The 15,839-nt window shown below is 43.2% G+C and overlaps 1 protein-coding gene across 31 annotated transcripts in view; it reads left to right on the forward strand.

The window, feature by feature from the left end:
* NRXN1 (neurexin 1) overlaps positions 1-15,839 on the forward strand; it is a 790,728-nt gene that overhangs the window by 716,837 nt on the left and 58,052 nt on the right. Inside the window, exon 1 of one of the 31 annotated variants that reach the window (XM_069850418.1) lies at positions 11,900-11,982. The exons of 29 other annotated variants lie outside the window; for them this stretch is intronic. In XM_069850418.1, coding sequence (XP_069706519.1) covers positions 11,950-11,982 — 33 coding nt within the window. In that variant the 5' untranslated portion in view covers positions 11,900-11,949. Of the gene's footprint in view, positions 1-11,899; positions 11,983-15,839 lie in introns of those variants that run through there. One more of the 31 variants, XM_069850419.1, reaches the window with a different exon arrangement.

Below are 15,839 nucleotides of genomic sequence, written 5' to 3' on the forward strand. Positions count from 1 at the left end.
TGTTTTTTAAAAATATAAAGTGGGGGAGGACTGAGCAGATGAACTGTCTGGTTTCATAATCTGTGAACATCATAGAAGGAATGATATCCCTGCTTCTTTATTTGGTGGAGTTTAGGTGCTAAATCCACTATTTCAGTGGCTTAAAGAAAGGCACTTAACAGAGCCTGGAGAGCACCTGGCTTAGCTGGCCAAGGATACTGCTGGTCCTCACTCCAAGAAATACATTGAGGGGCTGGAGCATGTCCAGAGAAGGGGAATGGTGCTGGGGAAGGGTCTGAAGCACAGGGGTTATGGGAGGCAGCGGGTCATTGGGTACTGGAACAGGCTGCACAGGGAGGTGGTTGATTCACCTTCCCTGGAGGTGTTTAAGGCACGGGTGGATGAGGTCCTAAGAGGCATGGTTTAGGGTTTGATAGGAATGGTTGGACTCGATGACCTGGTGGGTCTCTTCCAACCTGGTTATTCTCTGATTCTATTATTCTATGATTCTGGAGGAGACTTCATCACTCCCTACAATTCCCAGAAAGGAGGTTGTGGTGATGTGTGTGTTTGTCTCTTCTCCCAAGTAAGAAGTGATAAGAGGAGAGGAAGTGGCCTCAAGTTGTACCAGAGAAGGTTTAGATTGGATATTAGGAAAAATTTCTTTAATGAAAGAGTGGTGATGCTCTGGAAGAGGCTGCCCAGGGCAGTGGTAGAATCTTCATTTCTGGAAGTGCTCAAAAAACATGTAAATGTGGCATTCCAGGACAAGGATTAGTAGGCACTGGTCTGGATGATCTTGGAGGTATTTTCCAGCCTTACTGAGTCCATGATGATTCCCTTCACAAGGCTTCAGTGGAGAAACCTAAACCCAGCAGGGAGCCCTGATAATGGACTCCTTTTCTTCCCTTCTATGTGTAAAAAAACCCTTGTCCTGTGACCCAGTAGCTCTCCCTGGCACAGGAGGACTTGCCACCTCCAGCACGGGGAATGTGCCTGACTGCTGGGGCCGAGCTGAGGCAAAACAGCCGCCAATTTTACTGCAAAGCCAAGAAGGAAAAACAGATTTGCAGTCAGCTTGTTTTGATTCTGCTACTTAAAACTAATCTTGGGTAGCTTTTTTATTTTCTTGAAAGCTGCTTTGTGCAGACTAGCCCTTGGTATTTGTCATATTCTTTGTTTTCTCCACATATTCCCTGCTGGCCTACTCAGAACCTGGTTAAATTATGAGGATTATTCAGAGCTGAACTGGATAATAAAATGGTCTATTGATTGGTAGGCTTATAATTACTTGTCTCTGAGCTTGAAAGAGAAATAAGAAGATTTGATAGTAAACAAAGCAGAAAACAAATAGGGTGTTTCCAGCATGGTGGGGTAGACATGCTTGTGTGTGGCCTTGTACATAAGTATTGTAATTTCCAGTTTATCACCATGAGCTTATTTGACTGCTTACAGAACTGTGACCTGCACAAGCAGGCTGTTTGACAGATAATCAGCCAAAAATACAACTCCTTATTTTTTTCTGCAATACCCTATGTGTGCACTGGAAGAATAACATCATGATGAACAGCATGGTTTTGATATTTCATGTGTTGTTGTAATGAAATGAAAGTTGTGATTAATTTGTGTTTTAACTAGGTACGTACCAATAGAAATTAATATAAAGAGTGTGTCAGAGTTTTAGCTTGAAAAACTGTGGGTACTGAAACCTTTCCACTTGCATCATGTGCTTCCATACTGGTATAACATGTCAAATGATCCCTGGTCTTCCCTGAGGTGTTCAAGATCAGGTTGGATGAGGCTATGCTCTGTCTAATCCAGTAGAAGATGTCTCTGCCCATGGCAGAGGGTTGGAGCTGGATGGGCTTTGATGACCCTTCCAACCCAAACCATTCTATGATTCTGTGATTTTAAAAATGATGCATAGTATGTACTTCACCTTCAAATCAGCTTCTCCACTAGCCCTAGCCTTGAAGATGTGCATGAAGTTTTTTAGGATGCAGATCTACAAATCTACAAACCTAGAAGCCTTGCCTAGGAGGAAAGGAGCACTGATGTCCTCCCCTCCTTCCTTAGTGCAGACTGGCAAGGTGATAGCAACAATGATTGTGAGAGAACTTATCACTTCTTCTTGTAGGTGACTCTGCTTTCCAAAGAGCTATGAAAGCAGAGGGCAGACTGAGTGATGTTCTGAAAAGTAAGGACTGAAATCCTGGCAGAATTGCATTTGATTTCAGAGGAACCAGGGTTTCTCACAAGCCCTTTAATGCCTCTTCCATGATCCAAAAAAGTCTTTCCCTTAATTTCCATGGGCTCTGCATGCCTGTCTTCCTTTTTTTTTTTTTTTTCTAATAGCTTTCTTTAAGTGCTATGCATTTCAAAGAAAAAACAACTAATACCCCCAGCAGCAACTCTGTATAGTTCTCACCCATGGCAAACTGGCTGAGCCAAAGTAGTTCTTTAATTAAAGTGTGAAAATCATGTCATTATCATGAAGTATTCAAATTCCTTTCGTGTTTTGCTTTGTTTTGTTAGAGTCATCCACATATGAAGGGATCAGTTTCCATACTGTAATACCCACTAGAGATTACCAGTCTCTGACTCAGAAATTAAGGAGTTCACCTTGTTTTTAATTTTGCCTGTGGGCTGATTAGCATGTGGTGCAGTTTGCATGGCTTGTTTAGTTTGCCTGCCTTTCCTCTGTGGTAAAACCTCTTTCCTTTTAAACCTGGCTGCTGGCAGAGAGGCAGGTGAGCAACCCTGTGCTTTGTACCTGCAAGCAGTCTTGCCAGCCCATCAGTTTCCTCCATCTCCCATCACCCAGAGGTTGATGTCAGAGCAAGATATTCTCTGCTGAACGTGAGTTCCTTTATTAGTTTTGCGGTCTTCCTCCAGGCCTGTAATTAGAGCCCTCCTGATAACCAGCATACAACTGCTCCCATTAATTAGTTCTTCATTTGAAGGTTTCTCTCTCAGCATTTCCATTCTTGTCAGCTTACGCGTGGCTCAGCTACCTTCCGCTGCTGCTCAAATCCGTTAGCCATGTCAATCATCTCTCCTGTAAAAACCTACCCCACAGGCTCAAGGAACCCCTCAGCATCACTGAGGTCAGAGGAAACTCACCCTGTTTTCATACAGGGAAGCTCTGTGCTGGCTGAACAGCCAAAATTACATTGTGTGTGCTTTTGTGAGCATCTGTGTAGCTATTCAATAGCTGCTTTATTTTTCCGCAGAGCAGAAAAAAGAGACACAGCCCAGGCTCTGCTGTTTACCTGACAGAACAGTCAAAACAGGTTTCTTAACAGATTAAAGAGGCAGCAGTAGACACCCAGTCTCTGAGGGCTTCTCCACATTAGGGATAATGGAAGCATTTACTAACAGCCAAAGAAATTATTTATTAGGACATGAAACCTTTAATTTAGAAGGAAGGGTTTGCATTCAATTTTTATTTTCTCTTTACACTCCCACTCTGCAAAATGTAGCAAGGCCAAAAATTAATGCACTTGCACATCTATTTCTAAGCTATGTGGGTGTCTCTGAAAAGGTATGATTTTGAAATAGAACTATATACTTGCTGCAGTCTTCTTTGAACCATCAAGGATTTAGAAACCTGAAGATCAATCAAACCCAGTATATTACATTCTTTGCTCTGCTAGCTTTACATTTAAACTGCTTTATAAACATTGAAAATGCAACAAGAATTCCCCAGCTGCTAAAAATGGCTTTGATGGAGTAGGGCGAAGTCACACCTGGGGAAAGTACACTGGAAGATGAGGTTCTATCTTCCTTTCTGCTCCCCTAACTATCTAGTACAACAGGTTTATGCTTTATGATGTGTGTCTCATCACCTGGTATGCATTTAGATGGAGGTGATCACCTCTGTTATCCATACAGGAGGGATTGTTCAACCTGAAGAAGAGAAAGCTCTGGGGAGACCTTATAGCAGCCTTCCAGTGCTTAAATGGGGCTACAGGAAAGCTAGGAAGGGGCTCTTTATCAGGGAATGCAGTGACAGGATGAGGGGGGGATGTTTTTAAGCTGAAACAGAGGAGATATAGATGAGATCTTAGGAAGAAATATTTCCTCTGAGGGTGGTGAGGCAATGGCACAGAAGTCATGGATACCCCATCCCTGGAGATGTTCAGGGCCAGGTTGGATGGGATGTTGAGCAGCCTGATCCAGTAGAAGGTCCCCCTGCCTATGGTAGCAAGGTTGGAACAGGGTTATCTTTAAGGTCCCTTCAAACCCAAACCACTCAGTGATTCTATGACACAAGGGGGTAAAGTCTTTCCTGACCCTGTCAAAGCTGATGAGAGTATCATTTTGCATCTAATTATTTGTGAAATACTCAATCATATTGAAACATTTAAATATTGAATGTTGACAAAGGAATGAAATTGTATAAATAGCTTTATTGTTTACAGAATGTCCTCGTCTGCAGTTGTTCTGAGTTTATTTACTTGCATACACACAGAAGTGCATTTTGTGCCCAGAAGGAAAGAATACAACAGATTTATTTTTTTTTGCTTGTTATTTGGGGAAGCAAACGTGATATCTGACATGCTGAAGGGCACAGAGTGACAGGCAGATGTTGCACTCTCTTGATCCCTATGATTTCTCTTTTCACCCCGTTCTTTTGCATCTTTTGGAAAACACACCTTGTTGCCCTGTGTATGCACCAGAGCTCTTTCTCCCCTTGTCTTTGGATCCTGTTGCTGTTTGTACAAGGAGAAAATGTTTATGCACCTTAGAAGTTTGCTTCTGCCTCAGCCACACCAAGCTCAACCCTTTACCCAGGCTCATCCAAATGCCAGCGGATCCTCTACCCCGCTGAGCCTCTGGAGATAATCCAGGTTCCCAAATAAATCTGGGGCTTGAATTGACATCCACTGAAACAAGAATAGCACCTGTAAAATTGTGGGATTAAAATAACAAATCAAGAAGATCTGGTCCATCATTGTGTCATTGTGCTGCGCTCCCCTTGCTCCCCTATGAAAGAAGCAGCTGGGCCCATGGGAATCCCCCATGGGGAAGAAAAAGCTGATTATTTAGGACTTTGTGACCTTTACGGAGGAGCATTCAGTATAGAAATCAAGGCAGGTGATGGCTTCACAAATCTTTTAAAAAAAGAAGGCAGCGAGCTGCAATTTACACCACTCTTAGTGCCTCCTGGATTGAAATGGGGGGCAAACCTGTTGCCAGCACAGGATAGCAAGGGTGAATACTTTCTGCATCACACCCAGTGTCTTAGTGTAGCTATAGGGGTGAAATGGATCCTTGTGAATAAGCAGACATTGTCATTCTGGATTATTTTTAATGAGCAATGCATGGGTATACTACTTCCAACATTTCAGAATGCTGCACTGAGTTTGTCTAATGGAATCATAGAATGGTTTTGGTTGGAAGGGACCTTTAAAGATCATCCAGTTCCAACATCCCTGCCATGGGCATAGATACCTGGATCAGGTTCCTCAAAGCCTCATCTAATCTTTAATATATTTTTTTCCATTGAAGGGTATCATACACTGTTTCTTTGTGTCTGCTTTATGGATGGGATCAGTTGAGAAGCAAAGTTTCTGTCTCTATCTTCTTCAGGTGCCCCCTCAACCCTAGGAAAAAGCAATGAGTGCTTATGTCTAAACCAGATAAGTAACATTAATATAATATAGGTGCTCTATATAATTAGCATTAATACCTGCATCTCATCAAGTTCTCCTTATGTATTATTATTACTGTGTTGATTAACGAGGTATAGAAAGATTTGGAAAGACAAAGAAACGGTAGGGAAAAATAAGTAGAAGATAATAGAAAGCAAAGAATGAAAATACATGTGCCTAGCAAAAAGAATGCATATTATATATTTCTTGGCTGTACAGGTTTGGGACTAGAGGCTGCTGGCAGCTCTTAGTTCCGAACAGGTAGGATTGTTCTACATTATGGTTTCTTGAGAGGGTATTTTTTTCTAGCAACAGTTTTTCTGCTTCCATTTGCTTAAAGGAGGAGGAAGATCTTGACCTTTTGAGCAGTGGAAGGCAGTTCTCTGAAAGATCCTCATAACTGTCAAGCTTGTTTTCCTCCAACCCATGTGAATATGGGTATCTGCAAGCCAGCCTGATGGGTGCAGTTTGGCTGACAGCATGATGGGAAAGTTCAGAGCACCGGGAAGGAGATTACAGACTTCCTGCCAGAAAGGGTGTAATTCTGTCACAGGTGCAGAGTGCACCAAGTGTTAGAGAGATGACATAAAGTGCTGGTACTGACATTTATTTCCCAGAGTCTGGTAGTTTAGCAGAGTGGAGTCTTGCAGAAGTCTCCTGGGGAAAGCGAAGAAGATGTCATGTTGAATGGCATCCTAAATTCTGTCTCAGTTCTCCTGCAAAAAGAGTAAGGCACCTGCTGATATCAGCTCTTCTGCATAGGAATGAATCTGCACATGAGTAATTTTTAATTTTTAGGCCAATTATATGAGATTCAACAAGGCCAAGTGCTAGGTCCTGCACATTGGTCACAATGAACTCATGGAATACTAGAGGCTCAGGGAACTGTAGCTTGAAAGCTGGCCAGTGAAAAAGGACCTGGGAGTGTTGGTTAACAGCAACTGAACATGAGCCTGCAGTGTGTCCAGGTGACCAAGAAGGCCTACAGCATCCTTGCTTGGATCAGCCATGGTGTGGCCAGCAGGACCAGGGAAGTGATTGTGCCCCTGTAGTCAGCTGTGGTGTGGCTGCACCTTGAATCCTGTGTTCAGTTTTGGGCCCCTCACTACAAGAAAGACGTTGAGTTGCTGGAGTATGTCCAGAGGAGGGGAAGGAAGCTGGTGAAGGGTCTGGAGAACAAGTACAATATGATGAGTGGCTGAGGGAACTGGGACAGTTTAGCCTGGAGAAGAGAAGGCTGAGGGGAGACCTCATTGCCCTCTACAACTCCCTAAAAGGAGGTTGTGACAAGGTGTGTCCTGGGCTGTTCTCCCAAGTAACAAGAGATAGGAAGAGAGGAAATGGCCCCAAGTTGCACCAGGAGAGGTTTAGACTGGATGTTAGAGAACATTTCTTTACCAAAATATTCATAAAGTATTGGAAGAGGCTGCCAAGGACAGTAGTGGAGTCTCTATCCCTGGAGAGGTTCCAGAAATGCGTAGACATGGCACTTTGGGACACAGTTAATAGGCACAGTGGTGTTGGGCTGATGGTTGGACTTCATAATTTTAAAGTTTTTTTCCAACCTTAATGATTCTATGAGTCTAATTATGAAATTAAAACCCACAATACACTGCAGATTCACATATGTCTCAAAGCTGTTAAATATGATTCCCGAGGACAATATCAGGGGGTTTGCAGGTGACTGGTTGTCATCAGAGACCCATCTGAACATGAGGTATGACTCTCAAGATGAAATGCTAATTTAATTCGTAAGGACACATGGTTTATACTTAAATCTCACCTAACTTTCACGTTCATTAAGAGCATCAAAAGTGCTAGGTGGTGTGTTTCAGCCTGTGAAGCAGTGATCTAGGACTGTAGCTATGTGTGCAATGAGACCCATGTGCATGCACTTACAGATAAACTCCTGCAAACTATCAAGAGCTTTTGAGTTTTCGTCACTCTAAGTTTAAATATGTTATTTGTCCATAGAGAAATTACAGTATATAAAAAGTCTCAATTCCATCTCAAACTGCCACTGTGCTTGGCCTTAGGTTGAAGTGTAAGAACTCAAAGCTATCACCTCGATCTGAATTGTAGGCACTTTTTTTTTAATCAAATGTCATCTGCAAAAAAAAAAAAAAAAAGAAGTGGGGGCTTTTTGCTCTTGGATAGATCTTTTTCCCAGATAAATTACAATAATTTCAGCTGCCTGTTCTGTGCAGTAGCAAGGATTTAATTATGATATGTCTGTACAGTTCCTGCCTGGTTAATGAGATATGTTGCATATTTAGGTTTAAATCAAATCTCAGGTTTGGCTTCTGTTCTTGGTTGTGTATGTTGGAATTTATGTCATTTTTTGTGCAGCTTTTTTAAGTGTTACTGCATTTTTGTAACCATAAAGATTTGTCTTTGTGATTCTACAATGTTCCTCTCTACGAAATATGTGCTATCCTGCTCATTTCCCATCCGTCACTGAATCAACAAGCAGATTTTTAAGCAACATTCTGTATATATTCGGCAAAATATATACATTCAACAAAACCCTTATGTATAGTTTGAGGGCAATGATGCAGTGGCATAGGTTGCCCAGAGAAGTCATAGATGACCCATCCCTGGAGATGTTCAAGACCAGGCTGGATTAGGCTTTGAGCAATCTGGTCCAGTTTGAGCAACCTGATCCACAGCAGGGGGGTTGGAACTGGATGGGTTTTAAGGTCTATTCCAACCCAAACCATTCTGTGATTCTGCACCTTGAGAGTGGGTACTGAAGCAAATTCAGGTTCATCACCTTTTTGCATTGAGTGTTATTTTTTCTATATCTGACCTTGATTCAATAAAGCACTCAGGAATTTGCTTAAACGTCAACCCACAAGTACTGAAGCGTAAAGTCGGGTGCATTTCTAACTGCTTTGCTCTACTAAGCCCATAACACTTGAAACGTCTTCGTGGTCTTTGGGTAAAATCAATCCTAACCGTATTGTCTACTGCATCTCTGTATCACACCATAGCACATTACGTGATGCACAAAGAGCTACATCTCTGCGAAAAGCAAAACCACCCTGAACTTGGTTAGACGGAGGGACTTCCTCCAACAGGAGGCATTCCATTGCAAGCTGTTTTTTGCTGGGTACCCAGAATTTGTCCATTATACCTTTCCAGCCTAGCATGGTTCACAGCAACCTGTTCTCTGCAGCAATTCCCCCAGCATTTCAAGGCAAGGCTTCCCAAACAGCATCCCATCCTCCCAGCCAGCTCAGTATTTGAGAGGAGTCAGGATCTGCCATCCCTCCTCCATACCATTACTGTAATTGCTATGTTTGTCCCCTGAATTAGAGCACACAGGACATATGAAAGTCCATTACTGTTAACAGTGTTATTGTAGAAACACACTACCAAAAAATACTCAAGTAAAATATTATAGACAATTTAGTCCTGTCTTTCAGGAGGGCACATGCTAGGGTTAATGAAAGTTTGACTTAGTAAATTTGAAAGGACCCTGTTGTTTGGACTGCTTGAAATGGTATTTACTATTCTCATTAAGATAATTTTCTTAATGAAAATAAGAGTGTTCTCCTTATTTGTTTTGTCACCCAGATGAACTCCATTCTTTGAGGACAGTCCCAACAGGGGTTATTGTCAAGCAACTCAGGGAAACTGATGCTGCTGCCACCAAGGTGGCCAAAGCACAGCTGCAAACCCTCAGCATTGCCCTTGCTGTCCTCTATCCCAGTTCCTGAGAAGGAATAGGCAAAAAAAAAGAGTGGAAGGATCGAGCAATGCCACTCCTGCAGTGAAACACTGCATAAGCAACCACATAGTGATGGCCTGCTGGTTTCTTCTGCCAACTTCACAAATGAGAAAGGGGCAGGATCAAGTTCCTGGGATTTGTGGAGATGTTCAAGGTCAGGTTGGATAAGGCTTGGAGCAACCTGATCCAGCGGAAGATGTCCCTGCTATAGCATGGAGTTTGGAACTAGTCCCTTCCAACCCAAACCATTCTACGATTCTCGGGAGTTCCTTGGAATGCCAAGAGTTGCTCGAACTAGAAATGCTAAGATATTTACTACTGTGGAGCTATCAAAGTGTATTGTCCAACTCTAGGGGACCTTTTAATTTTGCTGGCCCACACTAGAAGAAAGCAAACCTAGAAAAAGATGCGTAGAATAAGTAAGAGTAGAGCTTTCTGTGCCATCCATTTGTGTGTTGTCTTGAAGGCTGCCAGTTTCAGGATCAAGAGAGATGAGGCAGGTATCAGAGTCTCAGGACAATGACTTCCCTAATTAGGGACACGTAACATTTAACAAACACCACTTCCAATAAGCCATGTACCATTTGTTTCAGCATTAAATAACTATGTTTTGTCTGCATTGTGTCCTGTAAGGGTGGTGAGGCACTAGCACAAGTTGCCCAAAGCAGTCATAGATACCCCATCTCTGGAGATGTTCAAGATCAGGTTGGATGGAGCTTTGAGCAGTCTGATCCAGTGTGAGGTGTCCCTGCCCATGGCAGGGTGGTTGGAACTGGATAGGCTTTGAGGTCCCTTCCAACCCAAACCATTCTGTGATTCTATGAATTACAGACAAATGAATGCATACAGACATGGTTTCTCAAAATGGTATTGCAAGTGCAGAATGCCTTCAGAAACGCAACACAAGCTGCTACAAAAGAAAGGATATAAGAGGGTAGGGTGTTTCAGGGCAACCTCATCATTTTGAGCTCGTTTTTGCATGTCAGTTGGCCTTTTCCTTAGCGTAGATGTCCATTACTTACAGTTGTTTTGAGGGCTTCTGGAAAAGCCATACAGGAGATCAAGGTCAGTGCTTGGTAATTTTTAACTCTTGCAACTGCTGGGATTTGATAAAACTGTTAAGGAAAACAAAAAATCATGGAAGAAAACCTTCTCACTAATGCAGATCAAAATAAAATTAACTGTTGAGAAGGCATTACAGCTGGAGGGTTTGGGGTTTATTGACTAGCTTGACCTAATTCTTTTCAGGAGTTGCTTACTTTGTCGAGTTGCTTACTTTGTCAAGTTGCTCCCAGCACCTCGCTTCTCTTGCAGTGCTGGGTGATGGATCGGGTTCTGGCCGGTGATCAACAGTGGCAGATGTGAAGTACAGTCTGGGTGTCCATATGGCAGCCCAGATGCGCCGTTCCTCATTGCTTCGGCAGCCGGCCAGGCTGCATGTGTGTTGGCGTGTCGTGTACAAGGTTCCGGTGTGGTTGGGGGCGATTCTGGAATGATGGAGAATTGTGTGGTGTCTGGGGGGCTTGTTTGGTTCTCTGGCTCAGTGTTTGTACCTCAACTTTTTAAACCTTAAAATGAAAGAGGGGAAATTTAGATAAGACCTTAGGAAGAAATGTTTTCCTGTGATGTTGATGAGGCATTAGCATAGGTTGCCCAGAGCAGTTGTGGCTGCCCGATCCCTGGAGGTGTTCAAGGCCAGGCTGGATGAGTCTTTGAGCAACCTGACCCAGTGGGAGGTGTCCCTGCCCGGGGCAAGGAAGGGGGGGCTTGGAACTGGATGGGCTTTGAGGTCCCTTCCAACCCAAACCACTCCGTGATTCTGTGATTCCAAAACATTGGATTCACCGAGGCACCAGGCATTGACGTTGCACCCCACTGAGACCACGGCAGACAAAACTCATCCCCTCCCCACACCCCATGCTCCAGTTTGGCTCAGGGGATGCGCACTCCCTCCCTCTCCACTCTCCCCACTCCCCTATCCCCACCGCGACGGGTCGGGGGATGCGCCCTCCCTCCTCCCCACGGCGGAGGAGGCGCATTCCCTCTTCTTCCTTTCTCCCACCGTGGGGGATGCGCGCTCCCTCCTTTTTCCCACCGTGGGGGATGCGCGCTCTCTCTCTCTCCTTTCTCCCACCGTGGGGGATGCGCGCTCCCTCTCTCTCCTTTTTTTCCCACGGCGGGGGATGCTCCCTCCCTCCTTCCCTCTCCCCGCGACATGGGGCGGGGGCTGCGCGCTGCCCGCTCCCCGCTCCGCATCGCAATTCCCAGCTCCGCTCCCCGCTCCGCAGCGCGTATCCCCCGCTGCGCACCACCCCGCGCAACCATTGGCTTGGCAGCAGCACGTGTCGGCGGCTCCATCTCCCCGGCACTGATAGGCCGGGCTGATGCGCAGGCAATTCCTCATCCTCCTCTCCCGCGGAGGCAGGGAGCGCGCCTGTCACCAGTATTGATTTCAGAGGATGGACTAAATTTCCTAGGATTTCCATTAAGAATTAAGGAAACCGAAAAAAAAAAAAAAAGAGCAAAAAAAAAAAACCAACCCAAAACCAAGCTCTAAGCACGCAGGGTAGCCAGGCAGACATGGATATGAGATGGCACTGTGAAAACTCTCAGGTAGCTGCTTCTCTCCCAGGCGATGCAGAGCAAAGGCGAAGCACTGCAGCATGCAGGGTTTGAGATGCCATTAGTCTGACAGCGAGGAGGAGGAAGAGAGGAGAGGGGGGCAAGGGGGAAAAAAAAAAAAGGCATTTGCACCGATTACAGAAAATGACTTTTTTTTTTTTTAAATTAGACTCCATCTCCTTGGAGATTGCATGTCATTAATATTGAGATCAAATTTCTGCACGATATATTGTTTTGAATATAGAAAAGCTTTGGAATTGTCTTTTTTATTATTATTATTTTCTGCTCCAAGAAAAATAAGCATGGATGCTTCTGTTTTTTCTCTTTTGCATTTTAGAGCTGTGTTTTTTAGTATGTTTGCTACAAATGAGTATAAAGGAAAGGGAAATTTAGAAGGATTGAACAAAAGCATGACTAAAACCTGCTTCGAATAGCTGCCAGGCTGCTTTCTAATAATCTAGCAATTATTTTGGCTTAAATGGTGCTTAAACCCTGATCATGCATGCTTTTTTTGTGTTGGCTTGGAAGTTGTGTGTATGTGTGTGTACGTACGTGTGTAGTTGTTTTGATTTGATCTTTTTCAGTGACCATTTTGTACAACTGGAACTCCTGTGAGTTATATGCATGCTTTGATAAGAAAAGATTGCATACAAATGAATGGTTCTATCTGATTGACTAATATTTCATGATACATAATGCAAATAAGCCTCATTTGTAACCGAATTAATCCGTTTTTTTGGGGGGGGAGGGTAAATTGCTGCATGTTTATAACAATGAAAGTATTCGTGTATTTTTAAGAGGTTGATTGTTGGTTTGCTTATTTCTAACACAGGAGTAAATATTTTGAATTTATTTATTAATTTTTATCCTTAAATAACAAACCTCCAAGGCATCTAGTTTAAAAGAGCTGTGGTTACAAAGCTTTCCATATTACCTGAAAACCAGCAGAAAGGTATGTGTTTGTGTGTGAGTGCCGAGCTCGTCTGGGGAGGAGCGTGGTCTTTTACTGCTCCGTATTCTACCCCAAGAAGAGTTAATGTGCCGTGGCACTACCGCGCCTACGAGCACCATGGGAATTCTGATGGCAAACCTCAGGGTTGGCACAGGGTGGGACTGGTCTATTGGGACAGGGAGCAAAGAGAAGGGTGAGGGGTTGCCGAAAGTGGTAGAGGCGCTTTTAAAGAGAAGAAGCAGCAGCTTCTGTCTGTACATAAATGTCTAGTTTTCCTTTTATTGGATAGAAAGTAAAAGGGAAGTGCTTTTTGGATATATTGTTTCAAATGAATCAGGATAATAAAATGTGGGAGATGGTTGTTCATATTTATCCTGTTTTACTGATTACAACCAGAGTGTTGAGAGGACTTATGGTTTTGGGGAGCTTTTTCATGCCTGTAACACGGTTACCTGCTGCATTGGATCCAAGCTATCTTAGTTTTTGTTGGACTGCAGTTGCAGGGCTGAGATCAAAGCTTTTACCTTTGGTGCACTGGGAATATTGTGTAATCCTGTTTGCATTTGTTAGCTGGGCTTCCTCAAAGTTCTGCCATTCAGCCTTTTTTTTTTTTTTTCTCATGTATGCATTTAAATCTCTTACTATACAATTCCATAATGCAGCTTTTATTGTCCTGGGCTAATTCGTACTTGCTTTCCTTTTCCCATAGCACCTCACCCCACTAATAAATATTTTGGGTAGTTGTTAGAGCTTTTCTATGCCAAACAGTATCTTAGGCCACTATTCAGGGTGAGGCTGAAAACTGTGAACTGAGTTTTTCATTCCTAGCTCTGTTCCTAATATTCTTCCACATCACCTAGGCATCATATATAATTTGACACAGCTGACAGCATCTGCTTAGAAGAAGCTTAGGGCTGAGCTGAAGTGGAAATTGAATTGCATCTCAACTCCCTAATATTAATGATCCTTCCAGGTCAGCACAGGAGTAATTGCCAGGGCAGCCTGAGGAATTGGCCATTAAACCTGTCTAGATGGTAGCTCACCTGTGGAGAAATGCATCCAGATAACGTCTATGAAATGAATTCCATTTGCTTAAGAGAAGATGTGGTAGAGTTATGAATATCTCAAAAACCAACATGTGGTCTCAAGTTTAATATTAAGTGATTTTTCTGGTATTCTAAGGTTGATTATAACTAAGGATTGGTAGATTTGCCTTTGATCTGTCTGATTAAGTAGACAAAAAAAAAATCTGGTTGGTGGTTTTGTCTATAAGGTCAAGCCTGTATTTCTGTAAAGGTATATTTTGATCTAAAACCTTGTGACATAATGCAAGAAGAGAAAAGTTTTTGTTGTCCATGTTCTTTAGACCTTGAGTTATCTGTGCATTTAAAATAATCCATTAATCAGTCAAAATCTGCGTACAGCAGAGCAACCTGATGAGGTGGGCAGCTGGACCTTTAAATACCAGATCAATATTCAACAGGAATTCAGAGGAGACAAACAGCCTAAGGACAATTCTTAAAAACTCAGCTGCACTTTATGTCTTGGAGTAATGCTGATTTAGCAAGAAACAGCAGTCACAGTGCGAGAAGATTTATTTTTTGACCTTATGCATTTGAGATGACATAAAAATTTAAGAGTTGTCCGCACGGCTTTACTGTAAGGAGGAAAGGCAGAGAAGGTTCAGCCATCTTCTGTTGCCCTTCGGAAAGGTACCTGTGCTGAGTGCCAAAGAACATGGGAGCACAGAAAAGTCTAAAATACTGATTAAGCATTATGTTCTTTTGAACTTGCTTTTGCACAAGGTAGATGATTTAACAAAAATACAATCATAGAGATGGTTTGGTGACTCAGGTGAGGTAACAGACAATGCTACAGGCTTGCGGAAGAGTGGCTGGTAGAAAGGGACCTGGGGGTGATGGTCAAAAGCCAGCTGCATTTGAGCCAGTAGCATGCACAGGTGGCCAAGACGACTATCAGCATTCTGGCTTGTATCAGAAATTGTGTGGCCAGAATAAGCAGGGAAGTCATCCTTCCCCTGTATTCAGCATTGGTCAGGCCACACCTCAAATACTGTGTTCAGATTTGGGCCCCTCACTACAAGAAGGATATTGAGGTGCTGGAATGTATCCAGAGAAGGGCAACAAAGCTGGGGAAGGGGCTGGGAAACAAGCCTTATGAGGAGCAGCTGAGGGAGCTGGGGCTGTTAAGCCTGGGGAAAGGACCTTATTACTGTCTACAACTATCTGAGAGGAGGTTGTAGTGAGGTGGGTGGAGGTCTCTTCTTCAAATTAACAAGTGATAAGACAAGAGGAAATGGCCTCAAGTTGCACCAGGGGAGGTTTAGGTTAGATATCAGGAAAAAATTTCTTCAGTGAAACGGTTAGCAGGCACAGGAAGAAGCTGCCCATGGAAGTGGTGGAGTTACCATCCCTGGAGGTATTTAAAAGATAGGTAGACGAGGTGTTCAGGAATATGATTTGGTAGTGGGCAGATATGACTGTATTTGATGATCTCTAAGGTCTTTTTCAACTAAATGATTATATGATTCTATGAATAATCTAACCTGCTGAAATTCAAATGGGAGATATCCTTTAGGAGATGTTGAACCATGACCTGTTCACCTGTCCTCTGTCTGTTCACAGCTGCTGAATATCATGGTGGATTTTCTTTCAATGACCATGTAATCTACAGCAGCTCTGTTGTAAAAGGATTTCTAATGTTTGAGACCCTTCTGCCTTGGGTCACTCATTGCTGCTGCTTAGAGACATTGTTTCCTATCCTTATTGCTCTTTGTGTCTTCACACTCTTGGAGATGGTGTTATATCTTGGTTGGGTTGTGTGTATCTGAAGAAATCATCAGGATAAATAGTTGAAGAAAACATCAAATTAACCA

This window comes from Phaenicophaeus curvirostris, chromosome 2 (genome assembly GCF_032191515.1).
Source record: "Phaenicophaeus curvirostris isolate KB17595 chromosome 2, BPBGC_Pcur_1.0, whole genome shotgun sequence".
In the NCBI taxonomy this organism is placed as follows: Eukaryota; Metazoa; Chordata; class Aves; order Cuculiformes; family Cuculidae; genus Phaenicophaeus; species Phaenicophaeus curvirostris.